The sequence below is a fragment of the Monoraphidium neglectum genome (assembly GCF_000611645.1).
Source record: "Monoraphidium neglectum strain SAG 48.87 unplaced genomic scaffold scaffold00008, whole genome shotgun sequence".
In the NCBI taxonomy this organism is placed as follows: Eukaryota; Viridiplantae; Chlorophyta; class Chlorophyceae; order Sphaeropleales; family Selenastraceae; genus Monoraphidium; species Monoraphidium neglectum.
In genome coordinates, this window is record NW_014013618.1 from 1 (window position 1) to 20,734 (window position 20,734).

Below are 20,734 nucleotides of genomic sequence, written 5' to 3' on the forward strand. Positions count from 1 at the left end.
CCCACCCCAACAACCCTGCCGCCCTGCCGCCCTGTCGCTGCAGCCTGGGGACAAGGTGGTGCTGATCAGCGCGTCGTTCGGCGATGACGTGTGGGAGGCCCAGAACTTCGGCCAGATCATGTACGCCATCCGCACTCGCAGCGGCGACGTGTACTTGAAGATCAAGAGGAACTTTGGGGACATGAGCGCGCTGCAGGTGAGGCCTGCGGGCGTGGAGGGAGGGGGGCCTAGGTGCGCAGCACCAGGCACAGCGGTTTCTGGGCGATGTGCAGGTGCAGCAGCTCCGGCCGTGGTGGAAGGGTGGCTCTGAGCTTGTGAGCCGGTAGTGAAGGGCTGATGGCGATGTGGGTGATGCTGCAGCAGCCAGCAGTATGCTCCCGTACCCATCAGGGCTGGCGCGTCTAGGGTGGCCGTCGCTGGTTCTTTTCAGCAGGTGTTTCCAGTGCGAGAGGGGTCTGATGTGTTTAAGAAGTGGAGCTTGCAAAGCAGTGCGTCGGACACACATGCTCATGTATGCGCCCGCACGATCACACACTCTCACACACCTGCACCTGCGTGCACGATGTTTGTTGGTGTCTGCAATTTTTCACCCCTCCACCCCTCACCTATCCCCCCTCCCCCCGGCCTCTGCCTGTGCCAGGACGAGGACCTGGACGAGGCGGAGAAGAAGTGGAAGAGCGAGAGGCGCGGCGGCAACTACGGCGCGGGCACCAAGGAGATGCAGGTGCGATGATTGCGCAGCGTGGCACCAGCCGGGCCGAGGGGGACGCGGCCCCTTGCTGAGCCTGGCACGGCCGCCGTTGAGATGGCAACTGGCGGGTGCAGATCAAAATTTTCTCTTCCGCTATAGCGCAATACATTCTCCTACGTGCCTGCATGCTTACAAACGCAAAAACGCCGCATACGTGTGCAGGCGCGCAACTACGTGACGCGCAAGGAGCAGGAGCGCAAGCGCCGCGAGCTGTTTGACGACGCTCTGGACAAGTTCAAGAGCGGCGACATTGCGGTGGGCGGCGGGCCCTCTTTTGGGGGGCAGTGTAAAGGGGCCTGATCGGGTGTGCGTGAAGGGGGGATGCTTTTTGGGGAGACCATTTGGGAGTGTGCAAGGCGGCATTGGGCCTGGGTGGCAGCATACACAGGAGGTGTGTGCTTGCAGGTAGTTAGGTTCTAGAGCCGACACGGTATTTCAAACGCAGCCCCTGTCGTCTCACCTCGCCCCTACCCTGACCCCCATGTTCTCCCCCTCCACCACTTCAGGGCGCACTGGTTGACTTTGAGAATGTGGCGTCCCTGGAGCCCCGCAACTATGTTGGTGACAGCGGCGCGCGCGTGACGCCCGTCATGCCCGTCACCGCCTACAACATCGCCTGCTGCTACAGCATGCTGGGTCAGGTGCGCTCTGGCCCCGGGGGAGGGGTGTGGTGGGATGTTGTACGTGCTGGCTGGGGTACGGGGCTGCCTGACAACGCCCCACCTGCAGAGTCCAGTTGTGGTGGGAGCCTCGGGCAGGTACGCGTGCGGAGACATTCCCCGCGCGGTAATCTTCAGATTTCGACCAGCTCAACACACTTGACCCACCTGATCAATCCCCCCTCCTTCCCCACACACACGACCAGATCGACGAGGGCCTGCGCTCCCTGGAGCAGGCGCTGTCCCTGGGCTACGAGGACTACAGCCAGGTGCGGTCCGACAAGAACCTGACCAAGCTGCGTGAGAGCCCCAGGTTTGATGAGGTGCTGAACAAGTACGACGAGCCGGTGATCAACATGGAGGCAGTCAAGGCCACCTTTGGCTGGCTGTTCAAGAAGTAGGCCCCCTTCCCCAAGTGTGGGTCGCGTGTGGGCGGCTGCAGCCCTATTTTTGCTGCGCATCTTGAGTGTTTTTTGCAACAGCTGAGAGCATCTGTATCGAAGAGCTTTCTTCGCATGACGAGAGTAATAATTGTAAATGGTATCTGCAGCTGAATGTCTGGCTGCATTATCCAAGCAGGTTGTGCGACTTGCAAAATGGGCTGGCGTGCAGCTGCCACAGCATCAAGCCGCCATTGAGTGGCGTGATGCTGAGCAGCTATGTTGCCAGCTTGGGATGCAGCCGCCTGCCTTGCTTGGAGGGAGTCAGCATGCGTAATGATAAGGTTGGGCTTGGGGAGGTGCGTGAATGTGCTACACGGCCTGACAGCGTGGGCCGCTGCTGTGGTGTCCCTCCGCTCATTTTCCGCCGGTGTGGCTCCGCAACCCACTGCGAATGAACGACCAAAGGCACCCGCTGTTTTCACATCCGCATCGATGCAGAGATACATATTGACCCATGGAAACACGTAATATATGTCATACAACGATGTTTGGTGCCATTGCTGGCAGCTTCCTCAAGCACGGAGCTCGAATCATCGAAGAGCAGGTTCATGGCGGCGAAACCACGGGCCTGAGCCAGCTCGTGATACCTTCGTTTCTTTTGTTTCGCGTAAGTTCATGTAATCTATCTCATTTCTGCAACTCCGTCCTCTGCCACGCAGCTGCAACTCCGACAAATATGCGACACGGCAGCGGGAGGACCTAGCGATGCCAGCAAGGAGTCATTTGGGCATCTAATCGCCAATTAGAACGCGTGTAGTTGCTGCCTGTCTACGTGCGCGTCGCCACGTGTGGCGCGCCCCCAGGCGCCAGGCCGCATGCGCTGTCCTGTCGGCGCGCGCAGCGGCCTGGCTGCCTGGTCGCTTGCGGCGGCTTTTCTGGTACTAGTTTCTGTGCTACTGGTGGCGGCGCCCGTGGCCAAGGGTCAGACAGTATGGGGCGCGGACAGGAGCGTCAGAGAGGCATCGCCGTCGCCTGCTGTGGCTGTGGGCACCAGCCGCGGCAGTGCCGTGTCCAACTGGGCAGGGGACACAACAAATGGCAACAGTGGCAGCAGCAGTGCAGAGCAGTACACAGACAGTTACGAGAACGAAGCAGTAGCTGGCAGCAGCACCAGCAGCAGCAGCAGCAACAGCAGCATCAGCAACAGCAGCATTGGCGGCGGCAGCAGCAGCAGCAGCAGCAGCAGCAGCAGCAGCAGCAGCGGCGGCGGCGGCGGCGGCGGCGGCGGCGGCGGCGGCGGCGGCGGCGGCAGCAGCAGCGGCGGCGGCAGCCCCATCTCCAGCCCCAGCCCGGCAGCAGGTGCAGGCATCACTGACCAGAACCCGCTGTCTGCGTCTCTGTTGCCGTCTCCACTGTCCCCAGCAGCTGTAGCAATACCGCCGCCGCCTCCGCCTGCGGCTGTTGCGCGTATTGGCATCCCCAGCAACAACGGCAGCACTGTGGTCCGCACCCGCAGCGGTGCGCTTGCCTCTGTGACGTTTGATGGCTCCAGCAGCAGCAACGCCGACACATATGACTGGTCCATTTCCGAGATCCGTCCCACTACGCAGCCCGTCATCCTCAGCCTCCCTGTGCCCCAGCCGGCGTCGTTTGATGTCCTCCTTGGAAGTGGCGAGTTCCTAGTCACGCTGCGGATTGTTGGCGCATACGGCACGCACACGCAGGCGCTGTTGGTGGTGGTGCGGGAAAACCGCATCCCCATTGCCAGCGCCGGCGGGCCGTACACCGGCTACCTCGGGCGGCCAGTCGTCGTCACTGCCGGCCGCAGCAGCGACGCCGATGGCGACCCTCTCAGCTTCCGGTGGACGCTGGCGCTGGCAGGAGGCAACGGCAAGGTGCTGGCAGAGGCGTTCACCTCAGAGTGGTCCTTCTTGGTGGCCAGCGTGGGCGAGTACGTGCTGACACTGGAGGTGGGCGACGGCCAGGGCGGAGTCAGCGCGACACAGGCCGACCTGTTGGTGCTGCCCGCGGCGTACGCGCCACACACGCCGCCCCCTCCGCCGGCGCTGGTGGCAGCCGCGGCCCCAGCCAGCTCCCCATCGCCGCCCCCACAGCCACCGTCAACGGTCGTGGTCGTCGCAGCCGTCCCCTCGCCGCCGCCACAGCCCCCGCCACGTTTGCCGGCCCCGCCGCCGCCGCCGCCGCCGCCACTGCCCATACGGTCTCCCAGCCCCGCTGCGTCACCAGCAGCGCCGGCGGTAACTGTGCCCCCAAACACGGTACCGACCAGCACCGCACCGCAGTGCCTGTTTGACAGGACCACGGGAGCTGGCGTGTACGCGTACGACATCCTGTCAATGCCCTCGCTCACAAACATCAAGGCATGGGCCAGCCAGGAGTGGCGCAACTGCACCTCTGGCCCCATCAAGCCCTACGGGTCAGGCGCGGCGCTTGGAAGCAACGGCGCCTCACCTTTGGGCGCCCTGCTCTACGTGTTGGGCGCCAACATCGCGTCACCAGACGCGGTGGTGTCGACGGGCGGCAACAAGACAGGGCTGGTGCTGCTCAACGCGACCGGCAGCACGCAGGCGCCCCTCCGGCCCATCCTGCTCTACTCCTGGGTGGTGCGGCGCCTGCCAGACGGCCAGCAGGTGGCTGCGGCGGCTGGCAAGGCGACCAGCGTGTGGCTGGCAACGGGAGTGTACGCCGTCACGCTGACAGTGACAGACCTCGTGGGAGCCGCGGCAAACGCGAGCAAGGTGTTTGCAGTTTGGCCAGTGCCGGTGACGACGGCCGTCATCAGCAGCCCGGCGGCAGTGGTGATTGCGGCGGACGGCGACGGGACTCAGGTGTGGGTCTTGCAGTCATGGTTGGACACAAGGGTTGGCATTTGGTGTGCAGATCGGGCCAGTGGGCTGCTCGTGGCTTTGTGACAGCTTTGCATGTGGTGCTCATAAAGCCAAAAGGTTATCGAGTCCGGAGTCATTTGTCGCTGCAGTCGATTCTCTGTGCAGCACCCCTAGCCTTCTTTGTGTCCGCCCTAGGCTGCCCCAGGCTGCACTCCCATGCACCCCCTTTGACACCCTGCCATTTTGACATTTATACACCGCCTTTCGAATACCTGAAACACCAAAATCCTGAACACAGTTTCTGATGTCGGCCAACGGCAGCCTGCCTGCGCCTGGCCGCAACCTCACCTACTTCGCCTGGCGCGTCACCTCGGTCCCAGACGGACGGGTTGTTGCCAGCGTTATGGGCTACGCCGGCTACCTAAAACTTCCCACGGGCAAGTACACCATTGATCTGGCGGTCCAAGACAGCAGCGGCGGTAACTCGACAGCCATCAAGCAGTTTGTGGTCGGCACCAGCAGCAACCCCAGCAACCCCAACCCCAACGCAACGGCCGTCGCGGCGATATCGCTGCCACCACCGTCTGTCCTGGCGGCTTCGGGGTCTGGTCTCACTCGTGTGGCTCTGGACTCAACAGGCTCGTTGCCGGCGGCTGGGACCCGCGTGGCCAATGTGTTGTGGGCTGTTGTCAGCATTCCAGGGCGCACGGCAGTCGCCAACACCACTGGGAGTGTCGGCGAAGTCTGGCTGTTCCCTGGCAACTACCAGGTAAGCAGATTCTCTTTGCACCTCCAGGAGGCGCTGTGCGCATAATCAGCAGAAAGTGGAGTGCTGTGTTGGTGTGAAGGAGCATGGGCAAAAGGGGTGGTTCTCGATCGGATTGGATGTGTGCCAAGAAAATTGGTGGGTCCAGCACGCTTACGACGGGAGGAGATGGAGGGGAAGCAGTGTTTACAGGAGAGCCATGATTTAACATCGATTACGCATGCGTAATGAAATCCACCGCTATACAGTCAACTCCTTCCAAATTATGTTTTGACCTCTTGCAGGTGGGCATGCTGATCAGCGACACCGCGGGCAACACCGCCACCGCCCGTAAATCTTTCTCTGTCGCGGCCTTCACTGCAGCACCCGAAGACACCTCCCCCTCAGTCGCCGCGGCGCCCATTTTCAGGGCTGCCTTGGTGTACACTATCAAGGCGGGCGGAAGCTTCTCGATTGAGGGGGCCGCCATGGACCCAGATGGCAGCGTGGTGTCGTACAAGTGGACCCTCATGGAGGTGGCCACCGGCAAGGTGTTGATGGGGGACGGTGCGCGTGTGGCCGTGCCCTCAGTTGCAGCTGCTGGCGCCTACTCCCTGCTCATCACCGCCATGGACGGTCAGGGAGGTGCTGCCGAGGCTGCCGCCAAGGTGATTGTCTCTACTGTCACGGGACCGCCGCCGTCGCCCTCACCAGCAGCTGTTCAAGCAGCGGTGGTGTCGACGCCGCCGCCCATCTATGGGTCAAAGCTGGCGGTGACCCTGCAGCTGCCAGCCAGATCATTCTTCCAGGGCGCTGTGATGGAGGTGGACCCCGCCGTCAGTGGCCTGTTTGATCTCAGCAGCGCCAGCTGGCAAGGAGATCTGGCAGCCTCGACCTGCTCGCTCACGCTGGCCCCTTCAGACGCCCCTGCAGCTGGAGGCGGTGCGACCGTCTTTGGCTGCAGCACGCCGGCTCGGTTTCTGCTGGCCACCCCTGGGTCGTTCAGGCTGACTCTCAGGGTGGCCAACAAGGCTACTGGCAAGACAGCCAGCACTTCATCAGCCATCGCAGTCACAACCAAGCCCTTTTGGAGTGACTACTACACGGCCGCCTCGCCGCAGGGCTTTGTGACAGGCCGCTGCGCCACGGCGCAGCTGGTTGGGACCGAGTTTGCGCCGCTGGTGCTGTCGTGCAGCGGGGTGACGCTGCCCGTCGGCTGGGGGGCCGACGCAGGGCTGGACGTGGCCAAGCAGCAGCTGGCTTTTGCCTGGAAGCTCACCCCGCTGACAGCACGCGCGGCGGCGGCCCACAAGACGCCGCTCACACGCTCTTCAACGGGCGGAGGCACGGCCGCGTTTGGGGCAGTTGCGGCAGGGCTCTATTTGGCAGAGGTGGCTGGATTTGCCGGCGGTGCGGGGGGCGTCAGCACGTCGTCAGTGAACAGTGTCTACTACCTGTCAACGCTGCTGGTGGTGGCGCCAACGGCGGCGCTGGTGCTGGCGGCCCCAAAGCCCAGCTGTGCGGGGGCGGCTGTTACGCTCACAGCAGCAGCACCCACTGTACTGGCCGGCCAGTCTGCGGCGGCCGCGAGATGGACGGTCGAGTGGCAGGATGCAAAAGCGGCGACCGGCAAGGCGCTGATGCTGGCGGGCAGCGGCGCGACCTTCAGCCTGGTGCTGCAGCCAGGGCGGTACTTTGCGACAGCCACGGTGGACGTCACCGACAGCGGCGTCGTGCGGCGGCTGGCCGGCAGGGCAACCATCGACGCACGGCCTTGTGTCGCATGCGCCTTGGGGCCCGTGATCTTGCATGCGGCGGCGGAGTCTTGCACAGCGGCGGCAGCGGACGCTGACAAGCTCCTGGCGGGTCTACCGCCGGCTTGGGTGGGGACGGCTGCCCAGCTCAGCTTTGCGGCGGGGTCCAACTTGTCGCCAGGGACGCGGGCTCTGACAATAGTTGCACGGTCAGTGGCCACCAACGTCACCGCCAGCTGCACTGTGCAGCAGGTGACGGTTCGCGACGCCACGCCGCCGGAGGCCAGGCTGCGCAAGGTGGGCGGCGAATGTGCAGCGCCAGCCAACGGCAAGTGGGCGTGCTGGCCCCTCGCGGCCCTGGCCGACTCGAGTGACACCTGCGGGGCAGTGCAGGTGCAGGCGACGTGTGCGGGCAGCACGGACGCCCGCAACTGCCGGTTGCCCAAGGATGGACGTGTGTGCATTCGTGCGGCGATGCCAGCAGCAGGCAGGGACAGCACCGTCCTGGGCCTTGACTTGGCCTTCAGGGACGAGGCGGGAAATGCACGCAACGGGACTATCAGGGTTCCCGTCACCGTGTACCGCACGGCCAGGGCCGGCTGCAGCCCTCCCACGCTCGCGTCGCCGCCTAGCTGACAGGTTGCAGCTCTTTGGTGGCCTGATCTGTTTTGCATCAGCACTTGCATTCACACATCCTGCTCACCCTGCGCGCCGCTCTTCTGTCCTCAACTCTACGACTAAATTGCATTGGCCTCTCAACGGCATGAATTTGAATCGAATCCACTATCCAACAGCATAGCTGCAGCACGCGCTTGCGCGAGCACAGCCATCCTGATGCTGGCTGAGCGGACTTGATTTGCGCTCCTGAAACAGGGCGCAGCCTCATTTCCCGCCCTTTGTGGGAGGCAGCGCCGTGCCAGCCGCAAGCATGGCACCCTCAGCATGCAGCATATCCTGTGAAATGTTTCTGAACCTCGGCCTGGTGGCGGGTGCCGTGATAACGGCACCTTGCAGATGCGTGCCATTGCTGGACCGGGTCTGCTGGGGTGCAATGACTGTTATAAGTTTGCACCTGCTCCTGGGTTGCCATATTTGGGCCTCAAGGGTGTGTGCCAAGCATATTCACAAGCATACACAGCCAAAGCTGTGCAAGCCTGCTATGGGAACGGGGCCACGTGTCTGCAGCCTGTGATGAGCCTGGTCATTCATGCCGCAGCTGCGCCGCAGCCGCTGGGGGCAACACAGAGCAGCCCACCCGTATGACCAGCATCTCACATATGCCCGACTGCATTGAATTCGACACACACTCCTGACTGAAACTCTGAAAGCACCAGATCTCTTCACTACTGGTGAGCTTGCGGGTTATCTTGCTCCTGAAGCTGTGAAGCAGGGAATAGTGCTTGAGTTTGATCTGCTTGTCCGCTCAGAACTGACAAAATGGGGCCGTGGCAAACTCGGCGCACATCACATTCTGAAAGGTCACTCCGAAGAGCGTCTTTGAACGCACACAAATTTCGTGAAGGGGAAAACAGATGGAATCTACGGATGTGTGTTCCAAGCCGGAGAAGCCTTGACTCCGCCACTACCGTAACCTCGCTGCCGCTCTCCCCGCCGCTGCCTGTGTGCAGACACCAAACGCACACGACGAGGGGCGCAGGCAAAAAAGACGCACGGCAACCGTTGCAAGTGCAGGCAGCAGCCATGCGAACTGGCACGTCAACACGCGGCCGTAGAGCACGCGCCATCGCACTGGTGCTGCTGCTGGCGGCCGTCGCGCCTGGATCCCTGGCGCAGCCTGTCAGCACCGTTGCAACAGCACTGGCAGCAGGTGGTGGCCCCAGCTTTGCCGGCTCTAGCTCCTCATCCTCTTCTTTCGCCTCAGCTTCCTCCGCCATGTCGACGCTTAGCGGCGGCGGCAACGGCGGCGGGGGCGGCCCCAGCGGCGAGTGCCAGACCGTCACGCAGACGAGCAGCAGCAGCTGTGCCAGTGGTAACTGCTGCGAGGTGAAGCAGCGTGTCACGCTCTGCCCCAAGCACACAAGCGCGCTGGCCTCCATCAACGGCAACGTTGGCTCCTGCTGCGTTGTGCTGGCCAGCAAGGCAAACGGCGCGCCCACAGCCTTCTGCGCAGCGCCGACCACCAAGGGCGGCTCACAACTCTTCCCCAGCGGCGTGGCCGTCACGCTGCTGCCAGACTGCAGCAGCACGCCTGCGGGCTCCGCGGGATCCCTCACCTGCACGGCATTCTTTGCCAAGCTGCCGCGTGGCTACACGCTGCCGCCCACGCGCGCCAACCTGGCCATCGGCGCGGGCGTGGCGCCCTGGACGGGCGAGCTGCCGCCGTGCGGCAATGGCGGCTACAGGGGCTTCAGACAGACGGCCGTCGTGGACAAGGCGGGAGCAATCACCTTTACCTCCAAATGCATTGCCTGACACTACTACTTTTGACTCATGAGTATGTTCGTGTGTGTGTGTGTGTGTGTGTGTGTGTGTGCAGGTACGTAAGTATGTTCGTGCGTCCATGCGATTGTGTGTGTGTGTGTGTGTGTGTGTGTGTGTGTGTGTGTGGGTGTGGGGGTGTGTGTGTCAGTGAGAGCGCGCTCTCTGTCGTGCGGAGCTTTGACCGGCAGCAGGGCATGTATTAATCGCCACACAACTTGCCCCCTGCAATGCAGTTGGTAGCGGCAGGCTGTCCGCGGCCAAGTGAGCCGACCAATCTGGCCATGTTGTGCTGCAATGGACTGGCATTCTACTACGCCGCGCTCAGCGCACAGCCGGAGCAGGCGTCGCTGGCGTTGTGGCAGCTGCGTGATAAACTCATGTTGAAGCCATTGCTATTGGGCAATTTTCCTGTTTATGCACGTTTGAAGCTGGCACGTTTGAAGCTGGCATGAGCGGCTCCTTGTTCAGCGAGCAAACACCACATTTTTCTCCAAGCAGCCCATGTCTGTTCACTGGCATGGCAAATGACTCAACTGCCCACTGAACGGTGTGCTTCGCCCTGCTGCCTCTGGGTGTGCTGTAACATGCACATGCCGGTTGACGCACACATCATTGCTGATTCGGCGCACGTGTCATCACTGATTTGTCCCATGTCCTTTTGCAGGGTCACAGCAAGTAATAATCATGCTCCATGCCTGCCGTCCTGTCCCCCCCCCCCGTATTAGGTGCCCATGCAAGCATTCCTAGGGCCAGTGGCGGCAGGCTGCCTATTAATGCTTGACAGGACTGCACTGTCCCTCAACGTCCCAAAAGGCGGCGGTCTGACAGTTGCCATTAAGTCCGAAATAGAGCAGCACAGGGATGAATGTGCTGTTACTCATCAACATACCGGTTCCCAAACCCCGCCAGGCATGCGCTTGCGCACAGAGAGCGAGTGTGGGCTCACAAGCCATTACTCTGTCTAAGGAGGGAGTGCAGCCGGAAGCCCGGCACACACACCCGCGCAGCCTTGGCAGGTCGGGACTTCGCAAGCCAGGCCGCCGCCGCGCGCCTTGGCTGCTGTCACCCAACGCTTCACTTGCCATAGAGGAATGCGAGCCCCAGCACGAGGAATGCGGCCATGGTGGACGCTGCTGAGGCGTAGTAGGGGTATGCCGCCAGGATGAAGCGCTCGTACTCGTCATGGCGGTACGGCCGCACGGGAACAACCTTTGGGGAGGGGCAGTGGACAGATGAGAAGGGGTGGGCAAGTGGGTGCGGTATTTGCGGGTCGCGAAGCGCACACAAACTGGGAGATTCGTTTTGCAGCACCACTGATGGTGGGTACCACCCATGATCGTGCGCAAGTAGAGGACAAGCGCGCGAGGAGGGCATGAGTGCAGGGCATAGAAGAGGCGCAGCGTCCTGCCCCAGCAGCCCTGTTTCTGCCTTTCCCGCCTTGCCGTCCCCCGCCGCCCCAGCTTACGTGCTCCAGGTTGATGTAGCTGTAGCCGGCGTGGTGGTAGTCGATGGCGTACTTGAACACGCCGTAGACGTCAGGCACAGTGAACCTCAGCGAGAACTTGCCGTCGCCGGCATGCTGCAGGGGCTGGCGGATGTAGGGGTCCAGCATCACAAAGGACACCTGGACGTCGTCAGACCTGGGGGTGGTTGAAACCAGGGTGTTGGGGATACGGGAGAGTGAGGAAGGCTGATGAGTGAGCAGGGACAGTTCAGGAGACAGCTGGCACCTGGCAGTGGGGGCGCGGCCCTGATCTTAGAACACCAGCTCGAACCCAAACCCCTCACCCGCTCACTTTCGCCCCTTGTGGGTTTGCTTTTTGGCCCACCCCTGCGTTGGTGCGGCTGCCAGAATCGCACCAATGCAAGCCAACCGAACTGCCAGCCCACAGCCCTCTGGTGCTGCCCGCATCCTCTGCAATCTGAGCCTCCCCCCCCAACCCGCGCCGTCCGACCCACTTGAAGGGCCTCCTCTCCCCGCCCTCGACCTCGAAGATGTCAATCTCAAACTGAACCTCATCCTTCACTCGGTATGGAGAGGGGCCCTCCTCCCCCGTCACCACGTTGCGGTGGCGCGGGGCGGACGCCTCCAGCACGCCGCGCTGCTGGAAGGCCCAGAGGGTCGCGGCCAGCGCAAACGCACGGTTCCCAGACTGCGGGTAGCTGCAGTGTGAGGTGGGGGGCCCGGCGGCACGGGCAAGGTGCCAGGCTCAAGCACAACGAAAGAGAAACGGGCATTTGGCGGGTTTCACGAGGGCCAGGCTCCGGTGTGCCGCGTACACGTGGGCGGCCCTGCATGAACGCAGCGCCACAACTGCACTACCGTCAGCCTTGGTCCGCCCCACAATCTCAGCCATGGCTCGCTGGCTTTTCCCCCCAAGAAGGCCCGCACCTCTTGCCCGACTCTGCCACCTCCACCGCTGCGTCAAACAGCTCGTCGCCCAGCAAGTCCAGGGACCCCACCACCAGGGCGCGCGCGTTGTTGCGCGACTGCACCGCGCTCACGAGCGCAGCTGCCCCGCCGGCCGGCAGCAGGGGGGGCTCTGCGGCCGCCTTGGTGGGGTCGTGGGAGTAGGAGGTCGCCTCCCCTGACAGCAGCACAGTCACCTTGGTCCAGAGGGGGGCAGTTGAATTCAGGTGGGTGAGGTTGGGTGAGGTGCGCGGGCATGGTGTGCACTGGGGTCTTAAACAGAGGAGCAGAGCTCTCCTGCGCCCCGCAGAGCGTGTGAGACAGGGCCCTCATGCAGTTGCGCGGCCGCAGCCAACGGCACTTCACACCATAGGGCATCGCGCGTTGCCTGACCCCTGATCACCCCAACTTCTAGTGGGCAGTCTTGCGTTCCCCAGCGCCCCACAGGAGCTCGTCTGCCACCCCGCCCGGCCCGCCACCCACCAGCTCGCTGCTGGTCGGCACGGCCTGCGCCACGCCGCGGAACAGCACCGGGCTGCTCGGCCGCGCCGCTCCCAGGAACGCGTCGCTGTCGATCCAGGCGCTGGTGGCCACCAGTGAGGGGTCTGTGGCACCGCCGGCCGCCTGGCGGCTGAAGTGGTCGTACAGCCGCGTGCCCTTGGCGTCCACCTCCACCCCCAGGTCGGCGGCCAGGCCACGCACCAGGTCGCTGGCGCCGGGCGCGAGGGCGACCAGCAGGTTGCCGCCGGCGTCGGCCCACTCCAGGATGGAGGCCTTGCTGAGGCTGCCGCCAAAGCCTGCGCGGTGTTGAGCGGGAGTGGTTTCGGGCGCGTGTGAGGGGTCAGGGAGACTGTGCTCAGCCTGTGCCGACGCCCAGCGTTCCGCGCGTTCCTGGCAACTAAACGCAACCGCCAACTCCAGTAGCAGCAGCAGTGGCAGCAACAGCAGCACGCGGCTGGGCGCCCTCACTGGTCGCGCGTGGCGCCAGCAGCAGCAGGTGATCGTAGCGGGGCGTGTCGTAGTCAGCTAGCTTCAGGCCAGAGTCCTTGTGTCCCCGCACGTCCACCTCCAGCCCTGCGTCCCGAAGGCCCTGAAAGTACTGGCTGTGGCTGCTGCGGATGTCCTCGCTGCCGATCAGCGCGAGAACGCGCTTCCCGCTGCACAGCGCACATGGCATCGCCGCCGCTAGCAGCAGCACCACGGCAGCGATCGCCATTTTCCGGGGCCGGTTCATGCTTCTAATGCTGCTTCACGACAACCGCAGCTTGCTCAGATCAGATGCGTGTGATCGGATGATCGGAAGCGATCATGCAAGCAACGACTTGCGAATGTCAGGTATCATTCACACAACCTACGAGAATGGCCGATCAGGACGAGAATGTCACCGTGGCACAGCAGTTTGGACGGGCTGACTCACGCTTTTCAAGAGCAGGCAGCAGGTGCGCATGCAGCACACGAGTCCCCAGCGGTAGAAGCTTCATTGCAAGGCTGGAGCATATGAATGTATCTAAACTGTCTCCCTGCCCTTAAAAGGCTGAGTGAGGTGGCAGTCCGCCACCCTCCCTGATAACTCCTTGCCTCCCCCAAAAGCATCCTGGGTGTAATTACTGGCCCGGCGGTCTATCTAACTAATGCGCAGTTCTGCAAAAAAATACAGGATCATCGCGGAACGTTTGCCGTGCTGCAGATGAGGGCATCGCGACGGCTTCTGAGAGGTACTCGCCGATGGGCGAGCAGTGTTGAACCAGCCGCACGCGTGAAATCGGCCAGATGGGCAAAGGCTCTGCATGCCGCAAATGTTTGAAAATACTGACACAAGGATGTTATCGACACCCATGCCAGTGCAGCAATCAAATTCCAGGTTCATCCCTGAGTTTAGCGAGTTGTAGGTTGGAAGGTTTCCGCCAAAGCGTCGGACGACTGCCAGATGAGTTGCCTGGACGGCGTGCGCTGCGCGCGCCCTGCCTTGAACCGGCAGGGCATGGTGATGCAGCACGCTTGCATGGCTGTGGCGACGGGGTCAATGCGTAGGTTATATGAATGCATGCAGGAAGGGGGCGCATTGACACGGACGGGGAGCTGAACGACCAGCTCTTCGCGTGTGCATCGAAGGCCCCACTTGCGAATCTGCAGCAGCCCGGGCCGCAAAAAGTGCGTGCAATGGCCCTTCGAAAGGTAATGAGGGCTTGTATCTATGAAGAACAGCAGGGTGAGGCACCGCAGCATGGGGCACAGTGCCAGCCATCTGGCAGGATGCTGCGGACTGCCTGGTCAGCAAGTTCGTGGCATGCGCCTACTGCTGGAACGAGAGTCCCGCAGCTTGCCACATCTCACTTCTCGCCCTCAACCCCGCCTGCAACGTAGTGAGTGTGTAGCCGCTCGTGCGCAAGGTGGCTGTTGGGCTTGCCGAGCCACTTCTCGTACAGCGCCGTGATCTGGGGGTTGTCATGGCAGCGACGCAGTGTGGCCCTCTCGTCCAGGGTATACATGGCCTGGGGGCAGCGGGGACGGGCAAGGCAAGCGTTGAGGGCAATTTTGATGGATGGACGACACAAAAAGACAGGAATTAGTCGCTCGCAACAACTGCTCCGCAGATGGCACAGGGCACCACAGGCACATGGTTGACACGCCCGGTGTGCACGACGACCCCTGTGCAGTGGAGGGAGAGAGCGAGCTCTGCCTGCATCGCGCCTCACCGCCTGGCGCTTCTGCAGGATGGTCTTGTCGGTGCTGCGGGGCTGGCCGCCGCCGCCGATGCAGCCGCCGGGGCAGGCCATGACCTCGATGAAGTCGTAGGCCAGGCTGCCGTCAGCCACGCCCTTGATCACCTGGAAAACGGGTGTGAGTTGGAGGTTGCAAACGGTGGGGTCAGGGTGAACACGGGATGCAGCAGGGCCAGGTGGCCAAGAAGGCGCAAAAAGCGGCGCTCACTGCCGGACCCCATGACACCGCACGCACTCAGAGAATCTGGGACCCGCCCACCTTCTTGGCGTTGCCCAGGCCGTTGGCGACGGCGATGCGCAGTGTCACGCCCGCGCCTGGCTCAGACTCCAGCACCTTGAAGGGAGACCCCTCTGGCGGGTGCATGGTGACGGTGGTCTCCTTGATGCCGTCGAGACCGCGCGCCGCATCAAAGTTAAGGCGCTCCAGGCGATCGCCGCTCACAAGCTCATACACGGTGCGCAGGGCTGCCTCCATCACGCCGCCAGTGGTTCCAAACAGCAGGCCGCCGCCGGACCCGTCCCCAATGGGGTTGTCGTAGGGCGTCTCAGGCAGGTTCTGCAGAGGTGGCATGTTTGAGGTAAATCGAGGCGGGTGAGGTTTGCAAATTTGAGCCTAAATGATGGAAGCGCCAAGGCCGTACTAAGCGTTACACCCCCTCCTAACAACATTCCTACTTGGCTCCGTGTCCCCGGCCTTGACGCATGTTAAGGCAGCACCCATTGTTTGAGATCACATCACCAACCTGGCTCCTTCCCCCCTCTGCTTGCCCAGCCCCTCACCGCAAGGTCGATGCCGCGCTCCACCAATATCTTCCCCAGTTCCGCAGTCGTCATCACATGATCGACATCACGCACGGTGCTGCCGCACGCCTCCTTTGCCACCACGTCTGTCACAAACCACTCGCGGTCGGCCTCACCCTGCTTGCGCACGCAGGGCATCACGCTGACGCTGCAGATGTCCTCGGGCTGGACGCCGGCCACCGTGCTGAAGTAGCCCTTGACGACAGCGCCCATCATCATCTGGGGGCTGCGGGGAAAGGCAAGCACGCGGTGACCCAATGAGCGGTGCATTTTGTCACTGTTGGTCCGGGTAGCTAGGACGGCAGCTGCACTACTTGATGCATTTGCTGCCACTGCGTTTTGCTTTTACATGTCCAGGGGCATAGAGGGTTGCTTCACACCCCTGGCGGTGACATCCTTGGCACCGCCACCTTGCCAAAGCCCGGCAAGCCGCCGAGCCCCCCACCCTTCAATCCGCAGGGGATGCTGGCCTACCTCTTGCATGTTGACAGGAAGGGAATGAGCTCGGGGTTGGACTTCTCCACCATGGCCACCCAGCCTGGGCAGCAGGACGTGAACATGGGCAGGACGGAGCTGGCGGCGTGGCCCCCCTCGGGGGCCGTGGCGGGCATGGCGGTGCGCTCGGCCGCCTTGGCCTCCAGGCGGTGCAGCAGCTCAGTGCCCTCCTCCATGATGGTCAGGTCGGCAGCAAACAGCGTGTCTGGGGGCGCCGCAGGTTGTGATGGGGCCAGGGGGCCGGGCACAGGGCTCAGCAGTGGGTGCGGCCGCACAGCTACAAGCCACAGGGAAATCCACACAAGAAGAAGCGCCTGGTGTGAGTGGGCGTAGGCACGGTCTGGGGGAAAGCCCAGCCCCTTGCCGACGCAGCAAGGCAGCCAGTATGGACGGAACATGATAAAGTGCCCCAAGCCCGCTAAGCGCACCAAAGACATAATCAAAGCCCAGCATCTTGAGGGCCGTGACCATCTGGTTGGCGGTGACGGCGCCGGGGGCCAGGCCCAGTGTCTCTGAGATGGCGACACGCACGGCGGGAGCTGTCTGCACCACCATCAGCTTGCGGCCGTCCTCCTTGCCTGTGAGCAAAGCGTAAGGGGCAGTGGGTGCATGCGGTGGGGATGGAGCGCGAAGGGTTGTGAGCGGCGGGTTGTGACGGGAGGGGCAGGAGGGGTGCATGGTCACTTGCGCAGACAGCAGGCATCGCCGGCATGTAGCAAGGGCACTGCACGAAACCATCCGCGAGTCAAGAAGATTCAACTTTTTGCAACTGTGCACGCTGTGGACAAGACCCATATGGCCAAGAACCCAGGCTCGTACGCTGAAAATACAACGCCCGCCTGCTCACCAGCTTCGAGCAGGGCCTGTTGCCAGTGGGGAAGCTTGGAGATGTCGCTGTCCGCAGCGGGCGCGGCTGGCGACACAGCAGCGGCCCTCATGTGGACGGGCGCAAGCCTGCGAAGCGCATGCCCTGCTCCTGGCAAGCGAGCGGTGCAGAGCAAGAATATGGCCATAATTGCGTTGCTGAGGGAGTGGCGCACACCCACAGCCTGCTGCTTGCATGTTTCGGACCGAACAGCGAGAGTCCGCCTGCAGACCCACCGCGTGCGGGGGCCTTCACCGGAAGAACCGGCAGTCGCTTCGCCTGAGCCTGGTGGGCGCACGCACGTACTCCGTGAGCTTGAGCGAGGGAATGCATGGTGGTCAGCGAGTCTTGGTGGATATATGAAAGCTTGATTGAGCAAATAATTGATTGAATCAATCTGGGATGTATTTGGCAACGGAATAGCTCGATCGAACCTGCAAAGGAAAAGCCCGCCACGGTGACCTGTATGAGTCGTGCAGGCGACACGATGCAACATGCCCGCCGCCATGATGCATGCAACGTTCAATGGATGCATTTGATTTCTTGCAAGTTATAATAAACTTATGATACTCAGAACGGGTGGCACCCTCGGATGGCCGCATGGCGTCAAAGACATGAGACACTAACTGCTGAGGCAGCCATGGCGCGATATCTGGATGGTCCTCAAAATCCTGGTACCAGTATGATTGGTACCAGGATTTTGAGGACCATCCAGATTCTCTGACCTGCACGCAATTTGCAAGCAGTGATTGAGCTCAAGGGCACTGATGAACAAACCCCGCCATCAGTCATCTTCTCAAGCCGGATGGTTTTTGCTGACAGAGCATTTTTCAAACGCGGGAAGCCAGCATCAGCTGCCAGTGCGTACCATGCTGCTCCCATCATGCACCATGCTGCTCAATAGCACGACATGACAGGTCACCCAAAGACATGAGGCCCCAGGCCGCCTAGCGGGGCGTCCCGCACCAAGGCGATGCGACTTGCTGCAGGGTTGTATAAAGCACCACAAACGCGTAGCGAAGGCGGCCATAATTACAGACATGCTTGCATCACCACAAAGCATGTGGAACATCGTGATGCTCAACACCAGCAAATGGCACGGAACCCGCAGCAGAACCCCCATTGCTAGCAGCCAACACGAAGCCAGCGTAACAAAATGCCTAGCCACCCCAACTCAACCCCAGGCGCGTGCATGCAAGCGGCCAGCGGACGCGCGCATCTGCTTACCTGTCCCAAGCCCCAGCTTCCACCCTGCCGCTGCGCTTCAAAAACAGAGAGCAACACCAGCTTTTAGTCCCATCTTTGCTAGCGAGCAGCTCGCGCTAACCTTGAAAAGCGATAGCCTTGAAAAGTGGAAAGGGCGGCGACCCTGGTCTCCCAGATGCGGCGCCTTGAGGCTGTTGATCAGGTCACGAGTAGTTTTGGGGCAGCACGATACGGGTTGTTGCGGTGGCGCTGCCCGCCATCATCGTCACAGGCCAGCCTCTCGGCGCCGCCTCATCATATCTCGTCAGCATCGTTCATCACGGACAAACGCGAAGGCGCTTGACCTGGAGAGCCGTGAGGCGCGCGCGGAGCCGGGGGCTCGTGGGGAGCGAGCCAACACAATGCTGCAGAAACGCATGTACGGCTTGCGCATGGGGCTCTGGCTGCACAGCAACACACCACAGCATCTTGCCACGCACAATGGAAGCCTGGCTGGAGGCCGCCTTCGACATTTTGCCACCCCACAAACTTCTGCGCCCTGCGCGCCGCCCGCCGCTTGCGAGCGGCCTCCTTGTAGATATGGGACACCCGCCGTGGCGCAGCCACCCCCAGCAGCCCGCAGCCTTCACTCCGCAGCATGCTCCCAAATCAGTTGCCGTTGCCCCCTTGCATCGCCAAGCCCTAGGAATGCTGCTGAGGCTGAAACGGCCCCTGCCGGACTGTCCGCCCCGCAGACTGCGATGGGCAGGGCCTCAGTCGCGGCCATTGGGCGAGTGATCGGGGCGTGGCGAGTTGCGGCGGCCCCCGTCGTCGTCATCGCGGCGGCCGTCGTTGCCGCCAGCATCGCGAACTGGGGACCTGGACGGCGACCGCGGCGGCGGCGAACCATCCCTGGGGCGTGGGCTGCGGCTGGGGCTGCGCCTGCGGTCACCACCGCGCGGGCTGCCGCTGCGGCTCCTGGCCCGGGCGTCCCCGTTGCCGCGGTCGCGGCTGAGGCTGCGGCGGCGGTCATTGCGTGGACTCCTGCTCCTGCTGCGGCCACGGCCCCTGTCAGCAGGGCTGTAGCTGCGGTCGCGGCGACGGTCCGCGCTGCGACTGCGGCTGCGGCTGCGGCGACCGTAGCCGCCGCCACCACCCCTGTAACCACCCCGCCGCCTCCGTAACCACCGCCGCCCCCATAGCCGCCGCCTCCCCTCTGTGCCGGGGCGTCTGAGATTGCCAAGCAGGGCGAGGGGGGCGAGATATGAATGAACGCTGCAGCCGCAGCAGCGGCAGCGGCACGCGAGAAGCCTGCCAAGCTGCAAAGCCAGCGCACAACAGCTAAGGGAGCGCTGCTGGTATGTAGGGAATGCGTTAGGGGTCGCAATCCTCAATTCACCCCCTTGCCGGTTCGCGGAACAAGCCTGTCATGCACCACCTGGCCCCTCACCGCCCCGCGCCAGCATGTCCTCCGGCTTGCGGCGCCCATGCAGCGCCAGGTTGCAGCCAACCTGTGGAGGAAGTTCAGGGGTGGGTGGTGCCAAACGGCAGTTTGCACACGGTCTGAGTGCCGGTGCGACTCAGAGCACGGGACACGAGCAAGCCCAGGTCAAGCCTGCCTGCTGGAACCCCCAAGCCTATCTGTGAAGCCCGCCGTGTCCAGCCCTCGCCCACCCCCGGCTTATCACGACAAATGCAAACTCTGCGCCAAAACCCAGGCCCCCAGCCCCGCGCTCACCCTGCGCCCGTCCAGCATGACTCCATCCATGTAGCGGATCGCATCACGACAGTCGCGCGGATCAGCAAACTCCACAAATCCGATGCCGCGCGGCTGCCTGTGGGGCGAGTGTTATTGTGATGCGTTGGTGTCCAGTCAGGTTTGGGACAAGCAGGGAATTTGTGCCAGCAGCACGCGCAAGGCCTCCCTGACGCTGCGCTGCCCGCGGTGTGCACCTGAAACCGGACCTGGGGGCCAAGCACAGCGTCGTGCCAGGCACAACGCATAACCACAGGAGCACTGTGACTCTGGTGCTGGGATTAGACTCACTGGGTGTAGAAGTCGCGCGGCAGGTAGATGTCGCGGACACGGCCATACTTCTCGCAGGCATAACGCAGATCCTCCGGGCGCGTTGTGCGCGAGAGGTTGCGCACCATCATGCTGGTGCCCGTCGGCTCGGCGCGGTCGCCCGCTGGGCTGCGGCGGCTGTCGCTGCCACCCCGCGGCGGGCTCCGGCTTGCGCTCCTGCCACGCCCGCGTGCCGGGCTGCGCCGCCGGGGGCTGTAGGACCTATCACGATCATAGCCTCTCTCCCTGCTCATGGCTGCTGCGTGCCCTGGACCGGCAGCTCGGTGTCCTCGGTTGAGGCGGGGCGTGATCAGCAAGCACTGCGCGAAGCTCTCGAACTCAATAGGTGCCCACAATAAACCAGAAGAGGTGAGTCTGGTGAGTGGGGCGAACCGCGCTTTGAGTAGTGGTGCAGCAGGCGAGGCAGGTGCGGCACCGGAGTGATGAAGTGCGTGATCTGCTTCACGACCAGCACCTGACTTCATCGAGAAATTTAACTAGGTCATTCACCATCTATCTGCTCAATATAACTCATCGTTCACATCGCCTAGACCGTGCTGACAAGCCGAGGCCTTGAACAGGAGCCCAACACCAGCTCTCGGCGCTC

General features: G+C 62.8%; 6 protein-coding genes across 6 annotated transcripts; 3 read left to right on the plus strand and 3 right to left on the minus strand.

The window, feature by feature from the left end:
• Positions 1–118: 118 nt before the first annotated feature.
• Positions 119–1,811, plus strand: MNEG_0113 (hypothetical protein; the record flags this gene model as incomplete). The annotated part of the gene is made up of 5 exons (XM_014051388.1): positions 119–196; positions 641–724; positions 914–1,006; positions 1,258–1,392; positions 1,617–1,811. 5 exons carry the CDS (start codon positions 119–121, stop codon positions 1,809–1,811), a joined length of 585 nt encoding a protein of 194 aa, XP_013906842.1.
• An 857-nt stretch (positions 1,812–2,668) lies between these two features.
• Positions 2,669–7,773, plus strand: MNEG_0114 (hypothetical protein; the record flags this gene model as incomplete). Its single annotated transcript, XM_014051389.1, has 5 exons — positions 2,669–3,763; positions 4,097–4,642; positions 4,941–5,411; positions 5,693–7,438; positions 7,735–7,773. The coding sequence occupies 5 exons, from the start codon at positions 2,669–2,671 to the stop codon at positions 7,771–7,773; spliced, it is 3,897 nt and encodes a 1,298-aa protein (XP_013906843.1).
• Positions 7,774–9,034: 1,261 nt separating this feature from the next.
• MNEG_0115 (hypothetical protein) lies at positions 9,035–9,574 on the plus strand (the record flags this gene model as incomplete). Its single annotated transcript, XM_014051390.1, has 1 exon — positions 9,035–9,574. The coding sequence occupies one exon, from the start codon at positions 9,035–9,037 to the stop codon at positions 9,572–9,574; it is 540 nt and encodes a 179-aa protein (XP_013906844.1).
• Positions 9,575–10,657: 1,083 nt separating this feature from the next.
• MNEG_0116 (oligosaccharyltransferase complex subunit beta) lies at positions 10,658–13,227 on the minus strand (the record flags this gene model as incomplete). The annotated part of the gene is made up of 6 exons (XM_014051391.1): positions 10,658–10,792; positions 11,049–11,223; positions 11,543–11,746; positions 11,976–12,190; positions 12,477–12,790; positions 12,963–13,227. The coding sequence occupies 6 exons, from the start codon at positions 13,225–13,227 to the stop codon at positions 10,658–10,660; spliced, it is 1,308 nt and encodes a 435-aa protein (XP_013906845.1).
• Positions 13,228–14,323: 1,096 nt separating this feature from the next.
• MNEG_0117 (iron hydrogenase) lies at positions 14,324–16,950 on the minus strand (the record flags this gene model as incomplete). The annotated part of the gene is made up of 7 exons (XM_014051392.1): positions 14,324–14,485; positions 14,690–14,821; positions 14,976–15,272; positions 15,497–15,743; positions 15,992–16,217; positions 16,441–16,590; positions 16,860–16,950. The coding sequence occupies 7 exons, from the start codon at positions 16,948–16,950 to the stop codon at positions 14,324–14,326; spliced, it is 1,305 nt and encodes a 434-aa protein (XP_013906846.1).
• Positions 16,951–19,489: 2,539 nt separating this feature from the next.
• Positions 19,490–20,381, minus strand: MNEG_0118 (hypothetical protein; the record flags this gene model as incomplete). Its single annotated transcript, XM_014051393.1, has 3 exons — positions 19,490–19,573; positions 19,801–19,897; positions 20,110–20,381. The coding sequence occupies 3 exons, from the start codon at positions 20,379–20,381 to the stop codon at positions 19,490–19,492; spliced, it is 453 nt and encodes a 150-aa protein (XP_013906847.1).
• Between the last annotated feature and the right edge of the window lie 353 nt (positions 20,382–20,734).